General features: G+C 45.4%; 1 protein-coding gene across 1 annotated transcript in view; it reads left to right on the top strand.

The window, feature by feature from the left end:
- LOC308468891 (uncharacterized protein) overlaps window positions 1-26766 on the top strand; it is a 152117-nt gene that overhangs the window by 36330 nt on the left and 89021 nt on the right. The window contains exons 5-9 of the mRNA XM_080991362.1: window positions 1051-1206; window positions 3685-3726; window positions 20639-21448; window positions 22657-22701; window positions 25933-26052. Coding sequence (XP_080847488.1) covers window positions 1051-1206; window positions 3685-3726; window positions 20639-21448; window positions 22657-22701; window positions 25933-26052 — 1173 coding nt within the window. The remainder of the gene's footprint in view (window positions 1-1050; window positions 1207-3684; window positions 3727-20638; window positions 21449-22656; window positions 22702-25932; window positions 26053-26766) is intronic.

Genomic DNA, 26766 nt, shown 5'->3' with positions numbered 1-26766 from the left:
TGTATTTGTATACACTTCTATCATAGCCATTCTTCCCTTATCTCTTAATCACTGGCGGAGGAAGAGTGGGGTGGGGGGAGCGCACCACCCCTGGCAGCGCATTCTTGGTGGGGTGCCATTGTAGCTGCCCCCCACCCGCGCTGGGTGCCATGCCCCTGCAGGCAGCGTGCCACGCCCTTGTGGGTAGCGTGCCACGCCCCCAGGACATGTGCCACGCCCCTGGGATGCGCACCAGCCCCGCCCCCCCGGTGCCGGAGCATGAAGCTCCGCCCCTGCTCTTAATTTAACGTCTCTGAAATGTTGCAACCAGTGCTTTTCTTCTAGGAAAAAGGTGCCGGAACTCACCACGAAGTTGTTACAGTCAGTGCCACACTTTTAACCAGTGCTTTTCTTCTAGGAAAAAAGGGTGCTGGTGCTGTGTACCCTTGAGTGCAGTCGTGGAACTTCATGCACCAGCACTGGGGGTGGAGAGCAGGTGGGGGCGGGGCTGGGGCGCATCCCAGGGAGGGGGCCCACCGCCCATAGGGTTGGGGCGTGCGTCCTCGGGGCAGGGGCGCTGCCCACAGGGATGTGGCGTGCATTCTGGGGGCATTGCATGCTGCCTGCGGGGGCAGGTCGCCCAGTGTGGGGGGGGCAGCTGCAATAGAACCCCACCGGGATCACGCTGCCCCCCGCCCCCCTCTTCCTCCACCAGTGCTTGAGGGTCCCCAGATAAAAAGCACTGGTTGTGACCTTTCCTCATAGGAAAGTTGCTCCAACCTCTTGATCGTTTTGGTTGTCGTTTTTGAATCTTTCCCCACTTTTCAGTACCCTTCTTGAGACGAGTTTCCTCACACCCACCTTTCAGAAACCTAGAAAGGTGAACAATAGGCAGTGACTTAAGTTCATGTGTCTTGGAACTTTACTCCCCTACAATCTTGTTACTTTTTTATTATTCACTGTTTTATAACCCAAAACATGAGTACATAATACAGTAATAAAACTTGCATTCCGAAAACCTTTGGTGCTCATTATATTTTAACCCTTCCCAAACTCTCCCTTGCTTTACAGGGTGCGCTGGGACAGCTGAGCTTCTGGATGGGAGATGCTGGAGTTGCAGATCGATCCTGTCAAGCCTCTTACAGCACCTGCGGCAGCCTCCTGGACAAAGGAGCTCACCATGACAGATCCCACTTCTGGGAAAAGTTTCCCCAAGCTTGGACTCAGGTGGAACTTTGTAAAGGGTTGGAAAAGAAAGGTTGAAGTGGGAAGGTAGAAAGAGCAAAGCAAATGATGATTTGATTTCTGCTTAAGAACTCCCACCAAGTGTAGTTGCAATTTAGCACCAAGTTGAAATGTTTTCTCCAACCGGAAGTTATGTCAGAGGCCTGACAGGGCCTTGGTTGACCTGACAGAGTCTTGGTTGACCACAAACTTGACATGAGCCAACAGTGTGACACAGCAGCTAAAAAAGCCAATGCAATTCTGGGCTGCATCAATAGGAGTATAGCATCTAGATCAAGGGAAGTAATAGTGCCAATGTATTCTGCTCTGGTCAGACCTCACCTGGAGTACTGTGTCCAGTTCTGGGCACCACAGTTCAAGAAGGACACTGACAAACTGGAACGTGTCCAGAGGAGGGCAACCAAAATGGTCAAAGGCCTGGAAACAATGCCTTATGAGGAACGGCTAAGGGAGCTGGGCATGTTTAGCCTGGAGAAGAGGAGGTTAAGGGGTGATATGATAGCCATGTTCAAATATATAAAAGGATGTCACATAGAGGAGGGAGAAAGGTTGTTTTCTGCTGCTCCAGAGAAGCGGACACGGAGCAATGGATCCAAACTACAAGAAAGAAGATTCCACCTAAACGTTAGGAGGAACTTCCTGACAGTGAGAGCTGTTCGACAGTGGAATTTGCTGCCAAGGAGTGTGGTGGAGTCTCCTTCTTTGGAGGTCTTTAAGCAGAGGCTTGACAACCATATGTCAGGAGTGCTCTGATGGTGTTTCCTGCTTGGCAGGGGGTTGGACTCGATGGCCCTTGTGGTCTCTTCCAACTCTATGATTCTATGATTCTCTGATTCTCTGATTCTATGATTCTATGATTCTAAGGCCATGCAGGGCCTCAGAGGTTACAAGACCTCTGACGCGAGTTCTAGTTTTCTGCTGGAAGTCACGTCAGAGGCTTTGCGGCATCTCAAGATGTCAGGCCTCCGACGTGACTTCTGGTAGAAACTGGAATTCATATCAGAGCCCTGCAGTGTGGGTGCTGAGCACTCCCCCACACAAAATGTGGGGGCCCAGGCACCCAGGGCCCCCTAGAGTTGGTGCCAATGTTATGCTCTGTCATGTCCCATTAGATCCAAAGGTCATTCTGGGTGGGTGGAGTCAGTCCATGCCCTGAGCTTGTTAAATCACCTAGGCCACCATATGGTGCAGCTGCACACAAGCCCAAAAGCTTCTGATTTTGAGTTCTGGTAGTTTTAAAACCACATGATTTATTTATTTAGAGAATTTGTACCCACTTTTCAGCTGAAAAGGTAGCCAGGGTGGCTAACATACAATCAAAATTTGACAGCCCCACCTGCAGCCTAACGGGACGTGGGCAGCGCTGTGGGTTAAACCACAGAGCCTAGGACTTGCCGATCAGAAGGTTGGCGGTTCGAACCCCCGCGACGGGGTGAGCTCCCATTGCTCGGTCCCTGCTCCTGCCAACCTAGCCATTCAAAATCACGTCAACGTGCAAGTAGATAAATAGGTACCGCTCCGGCGGGAAGGTAAACGGCGTTTCCGTGCACTGCTCTGGTTCGCCAGAAGCAGCTTAGTCATGCTGGCCATATGACGCGGAAGTTGTACACCAGCTCCCTCAGCCAATAAAGCGAGATGAGCACCACAACCCCAGACTGGAGCTAATGGTCAGGGGTCCCTTTACCTTTTCCTTACCTGCAGCCTTAGCAGTTCAGAGGCAGGAGGTTCCTGATGGTGATGGGCCTCCAGCAAAACTAGTGAAATGAGCTCAGCTTCCATATCTCTCCCTCTGAGGCAGTCTGATGGAATGGTTGCCCCCAAATGATAGCTGAAGGCTGTGGAGGCCTGATGGAGCTGGCCTGTTATGGTGGAACCAATGACCCTTATGCTTGAGCCTCAGGTGAGGAAGAAAAAGAAATGGTGCCAACCAGTGATCACTGCTATAGGAGGAGAGTGAAATTGATTGTGGCAGCAGCAAAAAAGTAAGGTGGGAATGTCCCCCCCCCAAAAAAAAAACCTAGCATTCACAAAACCACCAATTTAAAGCCAAAAAACGTCCTTTAACCAAAAAAGAGAGTTGTGCTGGAATGAGTTTAGAAAGGTGCTGTGGCTCAGTGTCAGAGCATCCGTTTGGCATCTCAGGTTCAGTTCCTAGCATCTCCAGGGAGGACTGGGAAACCCTGGAGTGTTACTGTCAGTCAGTGTAGACAGTACTGAGCTAGATAGAGCAATGGTCTGGTACAGAAGAAGGCAGCTACTTATGCTCCTGATGCAGGGATAATCCATGAATCACAATGCAACAGTAAGCAATGCTTTGCATACAGTTGACTGTAACCATGCCAAAACCATATATATTTCTGCTTAGTGATGGTCAAGTTATCAGCGGGTGACTGCGAAACATTTGCCAGCTATGAAAATATTGACTTCTTTCTCATCTGGCTTCTGCTCTCTTTGCATTAGGTGCCAAATGTAACCAATGAGGTTCACCGATCCTACACAAAGGTACAACTTTTTCTAAACTGCACAGTGCCCAGACTCTACTCTTTGGTTTGCCTTATTAAAACAGGAGACCCAGACATAGCTGCATTTCTTATCTGATAATGGATGAGGTCATTCTGGATGCTCTGGATAATAAGAATAAAAATAGCAACTTCAGAGAAGCGAGCACAGTTGTGGATGCTGTGAAGTGTGCTAGCGTATGTGTTGTGAACAGCTGAATTTTGCAAGTGCATAATTTATGTGGCTAACTCTGTGGATTAAGTAAATTTCCATATATTTGCTTCTTTGCCCATTTCCCTCCCTTCCCCACCTTCTGCTAAAATAGTAAAATCCTTAGACCCTTCAGCCCCTGAGATTATACGTCTGCATTCATCCATGAGGACTAGAAACTTTAACAGCATGGAATCTGTTTGAAGGATGTTCAGCTGTGTGAAGTAATTGCAGAACACTTGCTGTTTGGGCTACAACTGTCCACCCCACAAATCCCATTTAACTTTTCTCCTTCCTTTCCTTTTTGTTGATTTTTTTTTTGAATACTGAAGCCATTTCTCTCTTTCTTTCTTTCTTTCTTTCTTTCTTTCTTTCTTTCTTTCTTTCTTTCTAAAGGGAAAAGTGTCCTTTGGTCACACTGTATGATCACCTCTGTCAGGTGGCCTCTGGAAACATTCCACAAAGACAGACTTTTTCTATCTCTCCCCTACTTGTTAGCTTCCCAAAATGAAGTGGATTCAGTCTTTCCCAAAGTGGTTTATATTGACCACCCTGGAATTGATGGGAATGTGCAGTGAACAAAGATCCAGGGGCAAAAAGTGTGAGGGAAAGGGCCTGGGTGAGGAGAGAGGAATAGTACAAAAAAGTTTAATTAGTGATCCTCAGTAATGAAGGACCTGGGTCATGTACAGAGTGGTATGACATCATTATTTTAATTTGCTTCACTCCCTAATCTTTTACATTTTATGATTCTGAGTAACTGATAATGCCTCACACCAAGTCACATCAGTGGTCCATCTAGCACTATATTGTCTATACCAATGGTTCCCAATTGGTGGTCCACAGACCCCAACTTACCCAGAAGGTCCATGGCTTGGTTTTTAAAAAACAGAGGGTCCACAGTTCTTATCTATTTGGTAACCACTGACCTATGATCAACATTGGTCGTCCAAGGTTTCAGGCAGGGGACTACCCCAGCCCTTGTAAGAAAAACACTGGGGCCTAATTTGATTAGTAGAATGTCTGGCATCTGGTGGGCGGGGCTTGTGTGCTGTGCTCTGGAATCGGCCCCTCCCTTCGGGTGTTCAGTTAGAGAGACCAACTGTCACTCTTGCTTCATTCTTGCTCATGTTGCTGTTTTAGTTTCTCTCACAGATTATGTTATTGTGTTACAGTTTTCTTTATTATTAAAGCTTTGTTTGACATAGACATAAGCCGCTTACTTTGCTGAATGAAAAGAACCTCTGCTGAAGAATGCAGGAATATCGTAAACTGTGTGAGTGAGGGGATATTGCCAGTCTGGCTGGAGAATTGATTGTTGTTGTTGTTGTTGTTTAGTTGTTTAGTCGTGTCGGACTCTTCGTGACCCCATGGACCAGAGCACGCCAGGCACTCCTGTCTTCCACTGCCTCCCGCAGTTTGGTCAGACTCATGTTTGTTGCTTCGAGAACACTGTCCAACCATCTCGTCCTCTGTCGTCCCCTTCTTCTTGCGCCCTCAATCTTTCCCAACATCAGGGTCTTTTCCAGGGAGTCTTCTCTTCTCATGAGGTGGCCAAAGTATTGGAGCCTCAGCTTCAGGATCTGTCCTTCCAGTGAGCACTCGGGGCTGATTTCCTTCAGAATGGATAGGTTTGATCTTCTTGCAGTCCATGGGACTCTCAAGAGTCTCCTTCAGCACAGATTTTTTTTACTCACCCCACCCCTCCACAACAGCCCTACCTCGAGATGCTGGGGACTGAACCTGGGATCTTCTGCTTGCAAAGCAGTTGCCCTGCCACTGAGTTTTGGCTCTTCTGTGCTTGAATCCCTTCTGCAAAATACAGAGGAGCTTGGGGACACCCTGAAAATATCCCAGTCTAATTTTGGACTCCCCTCTTCTTTTCCTTAAGCTGTTGTTTGTTTCCGTAGCCTACTAATGTTGGCTGCTGCCACCACTTCTGCCTCTGAGAGTTGATTTATGTTTCAGTTACATTTCTGCCATAGTAAGAGTGCTTGTGAGTTTTATGGGCCTGGAGAGAAATGTAATGAGATTCTGGAACTGGGACAAGTCACTCCCCACACCCTCCCTCCCTCCCTCCCTCCCTCCCTCCCTCCCTCCCTCCCAAGCTCCTAATCAGAAACAGAAAACTCCTGGGATGTTTTAGAGGTTGAGTTGGACTTGTAAAAATAGGGGGGAAGAATCCACTGCTTTGGAGTTATGGGTTAAGAAATAATGAGAAGCAGCTGAGGTACTCCCCTCCACATTAACTTTTGCCTGCAGCTTCTCCTCCTTTTGCACCTAGAGAGGTAGATAGAGAACGGCTCCATGGTTGCTGTTTTTTGTGGTTACATTGCACAGTTGTACCTTCAAAGTCAAACAGAATCAGTTCCGGAAGTCTGTTCGACTTCTAAAACATTCAGAAACCAAAGCACAGCTTCTGGTTGGCTGAAGGAAGCTCAAAAATAGCTCAGAAAATTCATATTTTTTGTGGGTGGTTGGGGGTTTTTTGGGGGGGAGAACTTGCAAGAAAAGACCAACAACTTTGGGGGAAAAGAAAAAAGCTCAACAACTTTTCACTTTTTAAAATATGTCAGCCTCGATGCAGATATGGTCCTGATTCAATTCAGGGGCTGGCCCTAGCGGTCAGAGACAGCAATGCTTCTGAAAAGCAGTTGCTGGAAACCACGGAAGGGGAGGAAGGTCCTGTATCCAGGTTCTGCTTGCAGGCTTCCCACAGGCATCTGGTTGGCTACTTTAAGAACAGGATGCTGGGCAAGATAGATCACTTGCCTGTTCCAGCAGGGCCCTTCTTATGTTCTTCTGAGAGAGGGCTGACTAAGGGCAGTCAGAAGTTGCTGGGGCAGAGCCAGCGTGGTGTAGTGGTTAAGAGCGGTGGACTCGTAATCTGGTGAACCGGGTTCGCTTCCCCGCTCCTCCACATGCAGCTGCTGGGTGACCTTGGGCCAGTCACACTTCTCTGAAGTCTCTCAGCCCCACTCACCTCACAGAGTGTTTGTTGTGGGGGAGGAAGGGAAAGGAGAATGTTAGCCGCTTTGAGACTCCTTAGGGTAGTGATAAAGCAGGATATCAAATCTAAACTCTTCTTCTTCTTCTTAATGAACCGGTCTCCATTGCCAGACACTGACAACTTTTCACTAGTTTATTGCAGAGCAAAGGGCACCTTAGGACCCTGGGAGTTTTTGGCTGGTGGTGATTGATAGAGGGGGAGGTATCTCTTTTCTCCCTGCATCATCTCTGGTCACTGATATGAAGAACAGATGCCATTTGAGCTATAAATCATGTAATGTTTCAAGCTGTTTGAATAGCCACCAAGGGGTGGTTGAGATACACAAGATGTACATTTTTTTCTTTTACGGGTTCCCTTCTGAACATCCCCAGTGAAGAATGGTCACTGTGAACTCAAAATGAACCAGTCTGCTTATTTCCAGTCTCTGGGTTGTATCCAGCCGTCCTACTCAGAGTAGACTCATTGAAATTGATGGATATTACTTACTTTGATACAACCTTGTACTTCTTAACCCTGTGTTCACTCATAAGTCCATTCTGTTCTATTTCTGTATTAATCTGTGCATTTAAATTTGCATTCAAATACAGCACATGTTTCAGTATGTAAACTTCTTTTCTTTTGAGGGGGGAAATGGTTAAACCTGTTTCCTCTTAAAATATGCATACGTTTTCAAAACACTGTTAAATTTTATTTATTTTTTGACCCATGAACCTGAACATTTTGCTGCTACCTGAACCTGCAGTCTAACTCCACCTACCTGGGAGTAAGTTCCATTGAATTCAATAGGACTTACTTCTGAGTAGCCATGGCTATGATAGCATTTGAGTTCTGAGCTGTGCATTATTACAAGAGGCGCAGATTTGGTCTGTTTTTGTTGGGATCCTCAAGTGTTCCTGGTGGAGAGATTAGATTCACTTCATATTTAAAGGCTAAACTACCCAGGTCCCACTTTCTGAAACAGTATGTTAACTAAAAGGTAGCCATCCTTCAAAATTTGCACTTCTCCAAATTCTGCAATGCCAAGTAAGGTGGGACAAAAAATAGACTAAAGGAAAGCATGCACAAAAAATACAATTGTTAATGAAACTGACAATGCTGTATATTAGGGGAAATTGCTTTATAAAGATGTGCATCTTAGGCAAAACCACAAACAGAAGTTAGAAGAAAATCACACTAAAACACACAAAATGTGAAAGAGAAACCAAAACTGACAGAGTTGTTCATCCCTAACCAGAAGGGGTGCCAACTTGGGCCCCAAGTTATGGGTGCCCAATGGTACCTGCGATGTAACGTGATGTCACAATTTCACGACGTCATGTTGCATCAGCCTGCCCAGCGGTGCTTCTGGGGCCTGGCAGTTCACACCCAAGACCTCGCAAGTCCTCTGACGTTGCCTCTGCAGTTGTGTAAGGCCTCCTACATAACTTTTGGTACAAAAACTGGAAGTCACACAAGAGCCACACAGTAGGTGCTGAGCACCTACCAAAAACGTGTGGGTGCCTGGGCCCCCTATAGTTGGCACCTATGCTAACCAGGCTGGGCCAATGCAGGCAAAACTGGATATTCTTAAGTATGGTTACTGGATGAAATGTGAGCAGCAGGGTCACAAGCTCTTTCTACCCAATATTCCCCCACAAATACTCATTTCCCCACCCACACTTCTTTTCTTTCTTGTTGTCATGAGAGGCTTAGATGACACATCACTCAGAGTTAGACAATAAGTTTATTGTCTCCCTTTATTTATTTATTTATTTTGGGGGGGGGGGGTAGAAGATGAGAACAAGTGGGTTATGTTATGCCATTAAATCCCATACAAGTATGGCTTGGATATTTGAGAAAGGAGGTCCAACTCATATTCCTGTAGTTGGAAATTTATTTAAGAGCAGCCAGAAATGTTGCTTGCCATTAAACAGTGTTCTGCTCAAATTCCTACTGGAAAGGAGAATGGTTTTAGCAAGGTGCTGCATGTTGCAAAGATAGTAAAATGTATAGAATTTGTGATATTGAGAGACGGTGTGGGGGTGGCGTAGGGAGAGCAAAATGATTTAAATAATTATTTATTTAAAACATTTATATATTTAAAATTGGACAACACGTTTATGGTTGGGTTTTCAGATGTGATGAATTGTATTATAAGTTGCATGTTTGGTCACGTATGTTGTTATCTCTAAATAAAAAAGTTTAAGAAAAGGAATAGAACAGAGGCAGAAGACTCCCCCCCGATTATCATGCAGTTAAGCACCACCTGGTGTCTGAACTCCAGAACGCCATGATCCACACATCTCTCTATTTTGCTCAAAGAAACAAATCAGGGCATTTATTTGATTCCATGTATGAGTTGCTTCCCTTAGAATATCTCAACCTGATTTTAGGTAAGAACATAAACATTTTCTTTTTTTAAAAAAATCCACATGTAAAAACAATGAAAACATTTTATAAATAAAAGTCAGTCCATACAGTGGTACCTCAGGTTACAAACACTTCGGGTTACAGACTCCACTAACTTGGAAGTAGTATCTCGGGTTGCGAACTTTGCCCCAGGATGAGAACGGAAATCTCATGGCGGTGTCACGGCATCAGTGGGAGGCCCCATTAGTGAAAGTGTGCCTCAGGTTAAGAACAGTTTCGGGTTAAGAACGGACCTCCAGAATGAATTAAGTTCATAACCCGAGGTACCACTGTACTACCAATAATTTTAAATAGTTCAAGTATTCCAGGTGTGGGGAACCTTTGAACCTTCAGATGTTGCTGAACTGCAACGGTCCCAGTAAGCAAAACTGCTGACCAGGGGTGTTGGGAGTTGTAGTTCAGCAATATCTCTGGGGGGCCTGAAGGTTCCCCACACCTGAGGTATTCAGACAAACCTCAAAGAGAACAGTGCCATTTATTTTGCCACATTCACACCATACATTTAAAGCACTATGATGCCACTTTAAAATGCCATGGCTTCCCCCAAAGAATTCTGGGAGCTGTAGTTTAAGTGTTCTGAGAGTTGTTAGGAGACCCCTATTCCCCTGAGGCAACCCCCCCTCTGCAAACTCTAAACTCTGTGCGTGGGAACTCACAACACCCTAAATCTGGCACTGCACCATTTATCCTATCCAGATTGTTGTGGAGCCTCTAGCAAGCCCTAGCCTATGCTGAAATGCCTGTGGCTGGGGACGGAGTGGGCATTTGTCACTAGTCCACCCTGTGGCAACATGTGGCCTTCCACCACACATGCCAACTCCCCACTCAGCTTCCTCAAGATAGCCACCAATTTGGATCGCTTTAAAAGAGGATTAGACAGATTCATAGAGGATAACGCCTGTTGATGGATACTAAGCTATGGTTTTCCCAGTAGAGATGTATGGAAGTGAGAGCTGGACCATAAAGAAGGCTGATCACCAAAGAATTGATGCTTTTGAATTATGGTGCTGGAGGAGACTCTCGAGAGTCCCATGGACTGCAAGAAGATCAAACCTATCCATTCTGAAGGAAATCAGCCCTGAGTGCTCACTGGAAGGACAGATCCTGAAGCTGAGACTCCAGTACTCTGGCCACCTCATGAGAAGAGGAGACTCCCTGGAAAAGACCCTGATGTTGGGAAAGATGGAGGGCACTAGGAGAAGGGGAAAACAGAGGACAAGATGGTTGGATAGTGTTCTCGAAGCTACCAGCATGAGTTTGACCAAACTGCGGGAGGCAGTGGAAGACAGGAGTGCCTGGTGTGCTCTGGTCCATGGGGTCATGAAGAGTCGGACATGACTAAACGACTAAACAACAACAACTGCAATGACTGTTTTCTCCCTCCACTGAGCACTAGTTGCTAGGAATCACAAGTGGGAAGAGCACTGTTGTGCTCAGCTCCTGCTTGCAGACTTCCCAATCAAGCATCTGGTTTGTCCACTGCAACAACAGGATGCTGGTATAGGCAGATCTTCGGCCTGATCCAGCAGGGCTCTTCTTATGCTCTACCTCTACTGTTAAGCCTCTGAATACCAATCACCAGAAGTCGCAAGTGGGAAATTTGCTGTTGTCCTCAGGTCCTGTTCACAAGCTTCCCATTGGAACATCCATCTGGCTATTGCAAGAACAGGAGGCTGGACTAGATGGACCCTTTGCCTGACCAACAGGACTCAGGCTCTAATGAGCAAACTTACATTGAGTTAGGAGTCAGGAAAATACAGTGGTACCTCAGGTTACATACACTTCAGGTTACATATGCTTCAGGTTACAGACTCCGCTAACCCAGAAACAGTACCTCAGGTTAAGAACTTTGCTTCAGGATGAGAACAGAAATCGTGCTCTGATGGCGCAGCGGGAGGCCCCATTAGCTAAAGTGCTGCTTCGGGTTAAGAACAGTTTCAGGTTAAGAACTGGCCTCCGGAACGAATTAAGTACTTAACCCGAGGTACCACTGTATTGAGAAATCTGTTTGCCAATGATGCTGTCTCACTATATGGCTGTGGAGTCTGTTCTTACACTTGTCTTCATCAACAGCAACAGCAACAAAAATGTTTCACAAGTTGCCTATCAAGACATTGAGAACTGGCACAGATTTTACCCCTAGGTTCTTGTTTAGTTTGGTTAGTGTATGGAATGTGTGAGTTGCTTTCCACAGCAGAGAGTCTCAAAATAAAGTACCAGGTTAAAATACTATGCCACAGCAGAAAATACACAAGCATATCAAAAGTATAACTGGGCCCAGTGAAGTTTCTGGTTGGGGGGAAGTTCCAAGGACCAAATTCAGATGCCTCAAGGGACACATTTGACCCCTGGTCTGGAGATTCCCCATATTTTTTCTATTTTAAAAATTGTATTTTATTATGCTATTTCGAGTTTATGTTTAAATAGATTCTGAGCTATAGCTGCTTCTGCTTTCCATCTCCAGAGCATTATATTTGTACCTTCCCCCAGTATCGCCTTACAGCTCTTAAACTACACATTCATTCTTGCTTTCCTCCTTTTATTTTTATTTTATTGGTGGTATTTTAAAATTATACTGTGGTTTTTTTTATGTTAGTGGTGGCAGTAAAAATAGCTCTTTCCAAATCAAAGGTTTTGTATTGGCCTGCAAAATAGCAAAATGAGTTCGGTTCCTAATGTGTTTGCTCACCAAATTTTCTCTTTTTGCTCTTCCTCTGTCTCCTAGCTTTGCTTCTAAAGAGAAGGCTCCCAATTCTATTCTTGCACACCAATTGCAAAAATAGGTTTTATTCATGTTTGCCTTTCTGGTGCAGCTGCTTTTTTTTTTATCCTCCACGTGGCCTGGCACCTTCTTCTTTTTAAAAAATTTCTGATACAGCTTATTTTGTTTTAGGCTCTCTGAAAGTGTCTATATTTCCACCTCACACCTTAGGACCAGTGAGACATGATGGGATAGACCATTCACATGGTCCTGTAGTCTTTGCTTTATGTGGGCATAGGTCTCACATAGAGCCAGTGTGGTGTAGTGGTTAAGAGTGGTCTCGTAATCTGGTGACCTGGGTTTGATTCCCCGCTCCTCCCCATGCAGCTGCTGGGTGACCTTGGGCTAGTCACACTTCTCTGAAGTCTCTCAGCCCCACTCACCTCACAGAGTGTTTGTTGTGGGGGAGGAAGGGAAAGGAGAATGTTAGCCACTTTGAGACTCCTTCGGGTAGTGATAAAGCGGGATATTAAATCCAAACTCTTCTTCTTCTCCTCCTTCATCTGTAGCATGGATGGGAAACATGAGGCTGGAATAATTGAATATGGACCTCCAGGCCTTTTCTGACTGGCCCTCAGGACTCTCCACAGGCCACACCTTCCATGAGTATTTCTGCCACACTAAAATGTGTCCTTTAATCATGATAATGGCTCCTGGGCGAAGGATAGGAGAGTGCTGAGAGTTAGGAGAAAATCATGAGGCCTGAGGAGACGTTGTAGAGGCGCTGGTTGGAGCAGGACGAGGGGTGGGAGAAGTTGCAGGAGTTGTCCATTGACAACTGTACCATAACTGATTTGAGCATTAAAGATTTCGGCAGAAACTGTACTTCAAGCTTTTCCGTCGGTGGGAGCCAAGACACAAAGCTACAATTCTTGCAGTGGTTAATGATCAATCCCTCTTCCTAGGGAACTCTAAGAATGTTAGCTCTGTGAGGGTAGCAGCATTCTCTTAACAACTCTTAGCACCCTTTTAAAAAACTACAGTTCCCCTGATTCTTTGGGCAGGGGAAGCCTCACTGTTTAAAGTGGTATCATCATACTTTAAACATATACAGTGGTACCTTGGGTTACATACGCTTCAGGTTACAGACTCTGCTAACCCAGAAATTGTGCTTCAGGTTAAGAACTTTGCTTCAGGATGAGAACAGAAATTGTGCTCCAGCGGCGCGGCAGCAGCAGGAGGCCCCATTAGCTAAAGTGGTGCTTCAGGTTAAGAACAGTTTCAGGTTAAGTACGGACCTCCGGAATGAATTAAGTACTTAACCCGAGGTACCACTGTAGTAGGGATATGGCCTATGTATACCAACTAGTCCACTGTGCAAAGGTAGGGTTGCCATACGTCCGGACATTACCATGTTTTTTTGTAGGCAGATCTGACAGCTTTGTTCCGGATTTTAGGAAAGTCTGTTGACAAAGTCAATCAAAAACTTTAAGGGTCTCCTGGTTTTTACTTTTTGAAATATGGCAACCCTAGCAAAGGTAACTTGTACATTAATTGAAATGCCCTCTTTTCATCTGGCCCCAGCCATCACTGGTGTGAGATTGTAGGTCTCTGGCAAAAAATGGTTCCCCTACCCCTGTGTTATTTAACCTCATAGTCCTTTTAGTAGCCTTTTCAGAGTGGCTTTGGGTTTCCTGGTGGAGCATGATGCTTGATATGACTCAGTTGTTCTGAATCACTAGCAACAGACCCTCCAAGTGTCCCCATTTTCCAGAGACCTCCCTGATTTAGAGAAGCCATCCCAATTTCTGATTTGATCCTGGAATGTCCCACTTTTCCTTAGGATGTCCCTATTTCCATTGGAGAAATGTTGGAAGGCATGAAGTTATACAACCCTGTATAGGGAAGTCCCCCCCCCCCCCCAGTGTTTAATGTTTTATTATGTTTTTATATATGCTGGAAGCTGGCCAGAGTGGCTGGGGCAACCCAGTAAGATGTGTGGGGTATAAATAGTAAAATTATCATTATGGAACGGGATGTCCCTATTTTCTATTATTTTTATTGTTATTTTCAGTTTTACAATTACACCATTTCCCACTCTAATACAGGAGTTCTTTTTACATCTTGTTTAGCTGCATATACATTAATTCCTTTACCTTATTTTACACACTCTCTTATCTTTTATGTTGTCAATTGTTGGTCACAAAGTATCCCCTACCTGGAATTTATATTTGTGGTCATTTTTTTTAAAAAATGTGTTTCCCTAGATACTCCCACTCACTCCTTGTCTGTTTGTCATCTTGATTTCTTATTTTAGATGTCATACTGGCAAGCTCTGCATATGCAATTAATTAATTTAGCTATTGTTCTTTCCCTGGGGTCTCTCTTTTGTTTCCAGTACCTAGCATATACTATCATTGCAGCTGCTGTTGCATTCATTTCTCCCATTTTCATTGGATAAATGTTGAAGGGCATGCAGCAATTCATAGAAAGTTTTTTCAGTGCAAGGTGTGTGTGTGGAGGAGGGGTGGGAGAAATAGCTTTAAAATAAATGAATAAATGCATTTTCCCTCTGTGGCATACAGACGCAGAAAGTAGGACACAGATGGCAGAGGGGCCTGTGGAAGCTTTGCAGGCCTTCCTTGCTGTGGTTTGGCTGTCCTGTTTGCTCCTGATGGGTGGTTTTTGAAAAGAGTGGGGAGGAATGAGTCAGTGGCTGCTAATTATGGCACTTGGGACCCATCTCTCGGATGTGACATAGTTCTCCTCTACTGCTGCCACCAACATGCTGGCCAGTTACAAGCAGCTTTTTCTTCCCTCTCTCATAATGTTGGAAGATTCAGGACAGGCAGAAGACAGGGCTTCTTCACCCAGTGCATAGAGAAACTATGGAACTCTCTGCCACAAGATGTGGTGATGGCTGCCGACACAGATGGCTTTAAAAGCATATTCTTCTTTTTCTTCTTCTACTGCTGTGTTTTTATATCCCACCTTCCTTCCAAGATGGGATTCAAGGTGGCTTACAACCTTTTAAAGACATCATTGTAAATACAAAGTAGTAAAAATACACCTAAGTAGTTAAAATGCACCAATTTAAAATGAGCATTAAAAGTTTACTCTGACAGCAGCCCAGTGGTCAGCATTGTCTGTACTTAGTTTTCAAAGGCCAAGAAAGACCTTGGCGTGCTGGAGGAAGGATAACAAAGAGGAAGCCCATCTAACCTCACTTGGGAGGGAACCCCACAATCTGGTCAGCCACAGAAAATGCTCTTGTGTCGCCACCAGCTGAGCCTCTCACATTGAAGGGACTGAGGGAAGGTGCTCACCCAAGGTTCTTAACACCTAGGCAGGTTAATAAAGGGAGACATGATCTTGCAGGTAGACTGGTCCAAGCCATACAGTGGTACCTTGGGTTACATACACTTCAGGTTACAGACTCCGCTAACCCAGAAAAAGTACCTTGGGTTAAGAACTTTGCTTCAGGATGAGAACAGAAATTGTGCAGTGGTGGTGCGGTGGCCGCAGGAGGCCCCATTAGCTAAAGTGGAATCTCAGTTTCAGGTTAAGAACGGACCTCCAGAACGAATTAAGTTATTAACCCAAGGTACCACTGTATAAGGCTTCATGGGTCATAACCAGCACTTTGAATTGTGCCCAGAAATCAGAAGTCAGCAAAGGTTAGACAAATTCAGGTGTGTGGTGGTGGTGCAGCGATCAGTGGTCACCAGTTACGATGCACTTGTTGAAATTTCATCTCCTGCAAGTCTGTTGCCTTGTTTTCTATTATACTTCTGGTAACCTCGCTTGCCCCTTTTGGGGCCTGGAGTATTTTGGGGGTGGTTTTGCCTGCCAGCTCTTTATATAGAACCCTCCAGAAAACAAGTCAGCCTCAACTTTCCTTGCGGCTATTTATATGCCTCTGGGTGTTGCCTTGGCCAGTGGATCTTTGTCTGTGGTTCTGTAGAGAAGGCTCCTCTCTAATTACCTCACAAGGAGCTCTTGGGGAGAACAACACACTTGCCTCAGAATGGAAGCATCTGTGCTGAGAGCTATGAGATAAAGGGCACTCTCTGAGGTGGGTCACCGCAACAAAGCTTGAGGAAATTCATTCCATGGGTAGTGTGTGCTTGTTCAACACGTGTGTGCATGTTCACACACACCTCCCTTTGTTGGTAGCACAGATGTCACAGTAGTGACAGGTTTGGTGTCAAAACCTGGGGGTAGAATCCAGTGTAAGACCTGCTTGGCCCATTAAATTGATGGATATGACGAGAGTCAGTGTGGTGCAGTGGTTAAGAGTGTTGGACCAGAACCTGGGAGGTCAAGATCCGAGTCCCCACACAGCCATCAAGCTCACTGGGTGGCCTTGGGCCAATCACACACTCTTAGTCTAAACTACCTCACAGGATTGTTGTGAGGATAACATGGGGAGGAGACCTGTGTACAGCTCTTAGAGCTCCTTGATGAAGGTGGGAAATAAATGTCAACAACAACAACAACAACAACAACAACAACAACAACAACAACAACATAAAGGTTAACTTCATCCATTTCAATGAGTAGAATTTAAGCCACAACTTCACCATACATTTAAAGCACTCTTATCCCATGTCTCACCCTGAAGAATCCTGGGAAGTGGGGAAGATCATGGCTCAGTGGCAGAGTATCTGCCTTGCATGCAAAAGGTCCCAGGTTCAATCCCCAGCATCTCCAGGTAGGACTTAGAAAGGCTCCCTGTCTGAAATCCTGGAGAGCTACTGCCAGTCAGTGTAGACAGTACTGAACTACATGGTCCAGCAGTCTGACTCAGCACAAACTATTTTTCTATGGTCTCCTTATTCCTATAATTTGTAAAAGGGAATTGTTAGGAAACTCCTATTCCCCAACCTTTTGCTCTAATGCAGCAGCCTCCTCTGATTCTGCCATGTATACACCTTTCTTCCCCATTGTCACTATATTTCTGTCTTCGCCCAAAATAAAAGCGATGCCCAACCTGGTGATACAGAATAAATGATGTAAGGAGGGAGCTGCAGCACAAGATAGGAAAAGAGCTAGTAAGGGAACACCTAGCTACTTAAAATGAATTCAGATCTCCAGGATATGATGAGCTGCAGCAAAGGGTATTAAAGGAGCTTGTGGATGTAATTTCAGAGCCTTTGTCTATGATCTTTGAGAATTCTTGGAGAACAGGTGAGGTCCCTACAGACTGGAGACAGGCAAACGTCTGACCAGTGAGCTTGACATTGATACCAGGGAAGGTCCTAGAACAGATCATTCAACAGTCGGTCTACGAGCATTTAGAAAAAGATGCTGTGATTACTAAGACCCAACATGGGTTTCCTAAAAAAATCATGCCAGACCAATCTCATTTCTTTTCTTGATGGAATTACAAACTTGGTGGAATACTGTGTCCAATTCAGGGCACCACAATTGAAGAAGGATGTTGACAAGCTGGAAAGTCTGCAGAGGAGGGCAACCAAGATGATCAAGGGTTTGGAAACAGCCTTATGAGGAGCACTTGAAGGAGCTGAGTATGTTTAGCCTGGAAAAGAGGAGACTGAGAGGAGATATGATAGCCATCTTCAAATATTGTAAGGGCTGTCACATGGAGGGGGGAGCATGCTTGTTTTCTCCTGCTCTGGATGGTAGGACTCAAACCAATGGCTTCAAGTTGCAAGAAAGGAGATTCCAACTAAACATTTGGGGAGAAATTCTGACAGTAAAAACTGTTCAGCAGTGGAACAGACCCCCACGAGAGCTGTATCACGAGAGGTGGTGGACTCACTTTCCTTAGAGGTTTTTAAACAGAGGTTGGGTGGCCATCTGTCATGGATGCTTTAGCTGAGATTCCTGCATTGCAGGGGGTTGGACTAGACGATCCTTGGGTACCTTCCAATTCTAAGATTCTATTAGTCTATGAGTCTGTTTAAGAACTTCTCCAGCAGCAACTTGTTTGGCCAAAGTTTTGGTGAGTGCCATGAATTCAGTAAAAATGGCATGCATACACATCCTGAGATCTTGGCTTCTGGAAACTCCTAACATAGTCACTAAATTGCCAGGAAGAACAAAGTGATGCCAGAGAGTCCTGGTGCGAGGAGGAGGAGGAGGAGAGGGGAAGGAAATATCCTTGCCATCCTCCCTTTTCCCTTGGAATGTTGATACAAATCAGCAGTTGTGGCATCTTGGGATCTAGGCCATCCTTGTGGTTTCTTCTCCCGATGGTATGACAAAATCCCACAAGGGGAATGGACTCTAAGCTGTGGCCAAGTGGGCAGGGCCATCCATCACCCCCAAACCCTGAATGCCCATGCTGAGCTAGTCCATTGCATTGAGCACCCTGCCCTTGATCAGAGCACCATGAACTTCTTCTGCATGGGCTTTCTGTGGATGGGCTTGTGGGGTGTTGGACCAGCCTCCAGCACTTTCAAGGTAGGTGGGAATCTTAGTATATCCTCTGAATTATTGTTGCTGTTGCTGTTTTAGTACTACTATTTTGTTGTTCTTCATATTGCCCATAACTTTTTGTTAGTTAGTAGAGCGATTGTGATGTTGCCAACTAAGTTCCACTCACAGTAGACGCATTGAAATCACCACTCATTTCAGTGGATCTGCTCTGAATAGTACTAGCATTGGATTCAACCCACTGAAATGAATGGGCATGACTAATATTCCAGTGAGTCTACTCTGAGTAACACTTAGTTAGAATGAGCCCTTTATCGTTAAACAGTGATCATCATATGCTCATTGTTACAAGAAAATAATGACAAATTTTGTTACTGAGAGGATAATTAACTCCTCTTGAACTTTTTTTAAAAAATGTGGGGGGTGTTTATTTGCGCTCTTTTAGTTGTACACATATTCATATTACTTAGAGAAAATCATCCTGTCATCCGTCTCCCTGTTGCAAACTTGATACGGTTAAGTCAGCTTGAGCAATCACCCATTCCAAATGCTTTGTGAGACAGTTTCTAAAATTAGAAAAAGGCTTTTTGGGGGATTTGGCTTGGTATGATATCTTTTCTCAGTAGCAGTTGAAAAGATTTGCAGCCCCATTCTGTGCATGTTTTACTCTGAAGTAAAACCCACTTAAAAACAATTGACTCCTAGGTAAGCATGCACAGGATTTCAGCCTTTGACTGTAATTCTTTACCCTAGAAATGCAAAGTGTGGATCAGTTGCTGCAGGAGATTTGTTATAGCTACAGGTGGGGGAGAAATTTGATTCAGGCCACATATAAAGGTGAATTAACCTAATCTGTGCTTTTTAAAACAATACATGAAACTAAACTCAGCTATCCCCTTCAGATTTGCACTTCTCTACATTTAGCAGTGTGCTTTTCCAGCCAACTGATGTGTACAAAATGCATATATTAGGGTAACAGTGTGCATCAGAATGTATGTAGCTCTGAAAATATCATACAGTAATGTTGTTTATATTAGGGGAAAGTGCTTTACAAGAATGTGTGTATTAGTCAAAACTGTGAACAAAAAAAGGTGTGTATTCGGAGAAACTTGCTCAAAAATGCTGGTGATTGTCATTTTCAAAAAAATAAATATCAGAACAATCAATTTAGATCAATTTAGATTTATAATCGCCGAATAAATGAAAGAAAAAAGTTTAGGTTGTGGCTGGTTCATCAGAGGAGAGAGTAAGGGAGGGCAGAACCTGTTATCGAAAGAGAAGATTGAGTCACTTCTGTTAGCAAATTGAATAAAAGTACACCAAATCATCATAAATTTATCAGTTTTGATCTCTCCCAATGCCTTTCTCCTCTCCTATTTAGACCAATGTGCTTTGGTGCCTGTTGAAAAGTGAGGCAGGTTGTGGATCCAATTTCGCCATACAGTGGATAATTTTATAAACTTCTATCAAGCTGCCTCTTACTTACCTTTTCTCCAAACTAAAAAGTCCTAAATGCTGCAACATTTCTTTATATGGGAGTCACTCTATTCCCTCAATCATTTTGGTGGCCCTTTTCTGAACTTTTTTTCAACTCTGCACTATCTTTTTGGAGATGTGGCAACCAGAACTGTATGCAGTAGTCCAAATGAATATGCACCATAGATTTGTATAACGGTATTACGATATTGGCAGTTTTATTTTCAATTCTTTTCCTAATAATCCACAGCATAGAATTTGCCTTTTTCATAGCCACTGCACACTTGATTGACATACTCATCAAGCTACCTACTTTGACCTCAAAATCTCACTCCTGGTCCATCACCTCCAGTTCAGACCCTGACTTGCAACTGCTGTACAGCAGTCTTCCTCAAGCTCAGCCCTCCAGATGTTTTGAGACTACAATTCCCATCATCTCTGACCACTGGTCCTGCTAGCTAGGGATGATGGGAGTTCTGGGCCAAAAACATCTGGAGGGCTGAGTTTGAGGAAGCCTGCTCTACAGGGTTTAATACAAGAGTTTTTTCCAGCCCTATCTGGGTAGACCAGTGAGTGAGTCTCAATCTGCATACAAAGTACATACTCTATTACTGATCTACAGCCAAGTGACAACAAAGGCACCTTTTTGCCTTTCTAGTCTGCACAAGTGTGAATCACTAGAATGCCGTTTTCTCTCTTATTTATAGGGCTCAGAGCTTGCTGATTCAGATGTGGCTTTGAAGTCTGCTATGGTTGAACAAAGGGATCTTCAGAAGAACCCCAGTACATTCCCCAGTAGAAGCCCTACAGCTTCAGATATGGCTTCCAAAAGACCAAAGGAAGATGGAGAAGAGGAGGGGATTCTCACTTTCAGAGAAGAGCCCCCGAGCACCACTTACAAGAAAATGACCAGATCTAGAATGCTTGGCTCAGAGAAGAAAGGAAATACTGATGTCTCCATTGCCAACAGTAACTCATGGCCCTCTTTTGAGCTCCAGGATCTTCATGGGATTAGTAACAATGGTATCCTTTTTCAAAGCCCTTCCAAAGAAAGTCAACTGGGTATCAAGAAAGTGGATATCTCAAGAGCCCGGGATGAGAACACTAAAGGAAAGCCAAAGAGTGATATTGGGTCTTGGGAGCAGTCCCCAACCACCATCATAGACCTTGACAGCCCTCTTACCCTCTTGAAAATCTCTAAGGATGGGAATGAATTGCCTGAAAACAAACCTAGAGCCTTTCTTCCTAACTCCAGTGTGAAGAGTGCAATCTTTGTGGATAGGGGAGTTGTACTTCACCCTTCCAGAGTTTCTGCAGCACCCGATGGTGCCACAAAATCACTGAAGACTCCCTCTAGCTTTGTCAAGGGACATGTCCATAGACAAAGGACTTTGACTCTGTTGAAAGGTGTTTCCACTCAGAACTTTGGTCCTACCCACTCTTTGCAGTTGATAGAGCAGCAAAAAATCCTCCTTAAACCAGGACCCCGTGGGCTACCTGGGCCGCCAGGTTTGCCGGTAAGTATTAGCTGCACATTGGGCTCTATGTGGATATCGACACATGCAGTCATGTTCAGTTCTGGGACTCCTGGTGTATTATGAAAAAATAACTAGTGTTGCTCTTCTTTCTAAGTCAAGTTGAGCTATCGGCTCTTTGTTTGGTGCCAAGTACAGTGCCTTGGGACATGGGTGGCGCTGTGGGTTAAACCACAGAGCCTAGGACTTGCTGATCAGAAGGTCGGCGGTTCGAATCCCCATGACGGGGTGAGCTCCTGTTGCTCGGTGCCTGCTCCTGCCAACCTAGCAGTTCGAAAGCACGTCAAAGTGCAAGTAGATAAATAGGTACCGCTCTGGCGGGAAAGTAAACAGCGTTTCCGTGTGCTGCTCTGGTTTGCCAGAAGCGGCTTAGTCATGCTGGCCACATGACCCAGAAGCTGTATGCTGGCTCCCTCGGCCAATAAAGCAATATGAGCGCCACAACCCCAGAGTCGGTCATGACTGGACCTAATGGTCAGGGGTCCCTTTACCTTTACAGTGCCTTGGGGGAAGTAAAGGAGGAATACTTGGTCAATGGGTCAGTCTGACCGTGGAGGAGTTTTATCAAAGTCTGAACATGTACATTGTGTTTTCTGATTCCCTGACTCCTGAGTTGTTGCTCATTGAGTCTGATAAAATGGAAGGCAGGGAGCCCAACAGGAGATAGAACCAGAGTCAGTGACCGACAGAGCCAACTAATTCTACTTTCCCCCTCTCCCTGCTGAGTTCTGCAAGAGCAACCCTGAGAGGAAGCAAGTCAGGGATACTCCTTGAACAGGTAGGAAGGCAAGTATGTGGCCTGGGGAGCGGGGACTGGTCAAGGGTGAATTGACATCAGTGGGGCAGTGTACTATTTTCCCTAATGGATCAGCCTCCACTGCTGCATTCCCTTCACCACTGAAGAAAGACCAGCCATTTTGGGCCTATTACTGGAGATTTCCCCTGCTGTACATTTTTTCCTCTGCTTAGGATAAGCATCTACCACTGAGTGGTCCCTTCCCACAGATTAGCTTAAGATGACCTGCGATGCACCCTCATTCAAGGTCATTGATGTGAATGGAGCTCCCCTGGTGTGCTTTGTGAATAAGAAGTAATCTAGAAGACATTTAAGATTGTAGATTGCCAACTCTCCTCATTTAATGTTGAATCCCAACATTAAATAACTTGGCGGTGTCTGCGTTGCTTTGCAGGGCTGTCCAGGGAGACGCGGAGCAATGGGACCAAAGGGAGAGAAGGTAAGAAGACTGGGAAGTGCTTGAAAATAGGTGAACACTGTCAATGTATAGATTTAAAAGATGAGTTATTTTAAATTCTCATTTAAAACCATGAGTGCTGTCTCCATTAAAACTTCTGAGCTCATAAGTTAAGGCTGGAGACAAAGTCATTTTATAGAGAATTGGAAAATGCAGAGTTTTCTATGTCATACACTAGGCATTTTTTCTTAATCCTGTTGAGAGCCACACTGCCTCTTGCCTTACTTTCTGCATCATAGCTGCAGTGCCCTCAAGGCTCTGTGCCCAGTGTGCCCAAACTGGTCATGCTTCCATAAATCCACCCATAAATCCACCATGCTGGCAACCTCCCCTGAAGAAGATTGTTCAATCCAATGTCCTAATCTGAAACTTGGGCACAATAAGAACTTTTACCAATGGGCCACTTAATTAATTAAGCTCTTGTCCTCCTTTTCCTCCATAATTGTCTGTCATTCACCCTAAGGGCCCTGGGCAAGTTTTTAATCCAGTATTAAAATCAGTCCAAAACAACTGAGAAACCCAGAAATAAGTTGGATACTAAAAAAAGAAAAATGGAACTCAAGTCAAAAGCCAGGGTAAAAAGCTGCATCTTCAGCAAATTCATGGAGGGTAAGACTATCAATGGCTGCTAGCCATGGTGCTAATTTCTCCCTCTACTTTCAAAGGCAGTACAGTCATACCTTGGATCCTGATCGCCCTGGAACTTGGATTGTTCCGGTTGGTGAACGTTCTTTTGGAACCTGGATGTCTGACGGGGCTTTGGTTTTCAAACGTTTTGGAAATCGAATTCCATTCGACTTCCAAGGTATGGCTGTATGCCTCTGAATACTAATGGTTGGGACTCGCAAGTGGCAGAAGAGTGCAGTTGTACTTGAAGGCTTCCCATTGGGGCATCTGGTTGGCCACCATTAGAACAGGATATAAGATTAGCTGAGCCTTTGGATTTGAACCATCAGGGCTTTACTTTATTTTTTCTTATAATGTTTCTCCATTCCTTCTTCTAAGCCAGGCATCATTTTTATACCAGGCATGGAGAAGGAAAAGCTCCCTTATTGGTGTTTAATATAACTACGGTTTTAGGACAAGGGTGCACATCCTGTGGCTCAGTAACTCATTTTTGTGTGAGTCATGAAGAGTCAGTGGGACCCATTAGAGGCAGAGCACACCAGCATGGGAAGTGAGCTAGGTTGTGCACTTCTGCTCTAAGCTGTTTTCTTAGCCGCATCTGAAGGAGGCACAAGGCCTCCCCATGAAACAGCCCTTTTTAAAGAGAGAGAGAGAGAGAGAGAGAGAGAGAGAGAGAGAGAGAGAGAAGAAGAAAAGTTTGTGCAGTAACTGCAATTCCTCATGTTATGAAACTGTGTGGTCAAGGCTTGAAACATCTTAAAGAGATTCCTCTGGCAGGCTTTGTTGATTTGGTACAATCTTATTTTGTACGTGGGTGGCGCTGTGGGTTAAACCACAGAGCCTAGGCTTGCCGATCAGAAGGTCGGCGGTTCAAATCCCCGCATTGAGGTGAGCTCCCGTTGCTTGGTCCCTTGTCCTGCCAACCTAGCAGTTCAAAAGCACATCAAAGTGCAAGTCCAGCAGGAAGGTAAACAGCATTTCCGTGCACTGCTCTGGTTCGCCAGAAGTGGCTTAGTCATGATGGCCACATGACCCGGAAGCTGTACGCCGGCTCCCTTGGCCAATAAAGCGAGATGAGCACCGCAATCCCAGAGTCGGCCACGACTGGACCTAATGGTCAGGGGTCCCTTTACCTAATTACTCATAGCAGTCCAGAGTGATGCTACATTGGGGACATTGCAAGAAATTGCTGCCTGCTCCTCATAAACTCAAAACCAAAGACCTATGACAAATGTCACTGAATTCTGCCAAGCCCCCATTAACCCCCAATGCTGCTGATCTGATCCAGCGGCATCTCTGTTACCGCAAGGAAGTGACAGCACAAATGGGTTCCCCAAGCCAGCTTTGCAGTGGGATGAGGTCAGGACCCTGGACAGCACCAAAGGTGCTAGATCAGAGTTCAGAAGCAAGGGTTTCAGGGCCACAATGTCCTCTGAGGCAGCCATTGGCCCCTGAGCAATAATGTTTGGGGCTGCATACAATACTCGTTCTACTCAGAGTAGCCCCATTGAAATATATGGACATGACTTAGTTGGTTCCAACCCTTCATCTGCAGGTGCTCTTCAGGATTTTCTCAGTCCTCTAGGGAGTCAGAAGTCCATTCCTCAGACTCCATAGCAAAGATATATCATTGGGGTTTGGAGTGGAGAGCTAGGTATGGAATTTGATTCTGGATTCAGAATGGGCCAAGATGAGCTGTTACTACTCATAGACTCTTATGGCTTTGGGACCAGAGCCCTGACAGATGTTGGGTGCTAACATCATGCCTGATCCTTATCCACCCACAATGTAGTGGTTCTAGGGGTTGCTTGTGCGTAAGCTGGTGCAAACACCTGGCTGGGTTGCCTGAGTGAACCTTTTCTGTCCAGACAGCCACTCACCCGTGGCTGTCTCAATCGCTGGCAGAATCCGTCAGTGGGCGTTTCTTAAACTTCTTCCAGCAAAGAAGCTCTTTGACGCCTAGTCTCCTCCTACTCTCTCTGCGCGAAAGCCTTCTGCGCAAGGAGGGCATAGGCAGCGGAGGACCTCTACTCTCCCCGCTGGTCCCAGGCAAGGAGTCATGGGACCGCCTCGCCGCTTGCCCCATCTGCCCCCCTTCTCCACTGGTGCTACGCTGATTCTCTTCCCCAGAAGATGGGCTGCCTCTCCCAATCCCGGGACGCTCTCTGGAATCCCTCTGGATTTTGCTCTCTCCCTCCGGCACTGATGGCAGTTCCCTGACACACAGCACCTGCTTACCTTTGACACCACTGTGAATCTACATAAGGATATATGGTAAACTATACACAAACAGTGCTACAACATTGTGTTGATGGGTGTAGACATGATGGCTATGTTCTAACTCCATTGTCAGAGGCAGTTTGCCTCTGAATACCAGTTGCTGGGGATCCCAGAAAGGGAGAGTGCCAGTACTGTGTTTGGGTCCTATTTTGTGGGCATCCTGAGAACAAGATGTTGTACTAGATGGGCCTTTGGCCTGATCCAGCAGGGCTGCTCTTATGTTCACATGTGGCAGATTGAAACAAACAAAAACTCTGCTGTTCTACCAAAACCAAAATAAAGAAGGCACAATTTTCTTTTCTTTAGGGATACCCTGGTGGAATTGGACGAACAGGTCCTACTGGCGACCCAGGGCATCCTGGAGTACCTGGGGTCCCAGCAGTTGTTCTCTGGAGGAATTCAAAGGAGGATTGGCTGTCATTTACTGTAAGTTAAGAATTAGTGACCCTTGGGGGGGGGGCTGCCAAGTGTCAGCAATGGGCATAGCCAGAAGCATAAGTGTACACGATTAACTAGTCCTGGGCCCCAGCTGCACTATACATTTAAAGCAGTATCATTCCACTTTAAACAAGTCATGGCTTCCCTCAAAGCACACCAGGAATTGTAGTTTGTTGAGGGAGCAGAGAGCTGTTGTGGTGGTGGTTTAGTCGTTTAGTCGTGTCTGACTCTTCGTGACCCCATGGACCAGAGCACACCAGGCACTCCTGTCTTCCACAGAGAGCTGTTAGAAGACCCCTATTTTTCTCACAGAGCTACATTTCCCAGTTTTCCATAGGAAGAGGCTGTCAGGGATCAGTTTGCATGGGAGGGGAGAGAGACAGGAATGTACAGAGAGCCTCCTCCTGTGCTGAGCAGCTGTACTTCCTCAGAGTCAGGGGAGGAGAGGCTGTCAGGAGACACAGAAGATGAGAGAGGGAGGAACCCAAAGGCTGCTACCAGAGAGAAAGGAGCAATCTCCTTTGCTTAGTTTTTCACGTAAGAAGAAGAAAAGGGGGGTGGCTTCCGGGGTTTCTCTGCTGGAGAGGGAACAGGCATGGAGCACTTCCGGATTCTGTTAGCGATTAAGGCAGACATGCTTTTGAAACCTCTGCCCTGTACTTAGTTTTGGCGCTCAATAAATCCTGTAAAAGACAGGCTGGA

This window comes from Podarcis pityusensis, assembly GCF_964106645.2.
Source record: "Podarcis pityusensis genome assembly, chromosome: Z".
NCBI classification, from domain to species: domain Eukaryota; kingdom Metazoa; phylum Chordata; class Lepidosauria; order Squamata; family Lacertidae; genus Podarcis; species Podarcis pityusensis.
The sequence above is the reverse complement of the archived record's forward strand: the minus strand, read 5'-3'. Positions and strand labels throughout refer to the sequence as shown.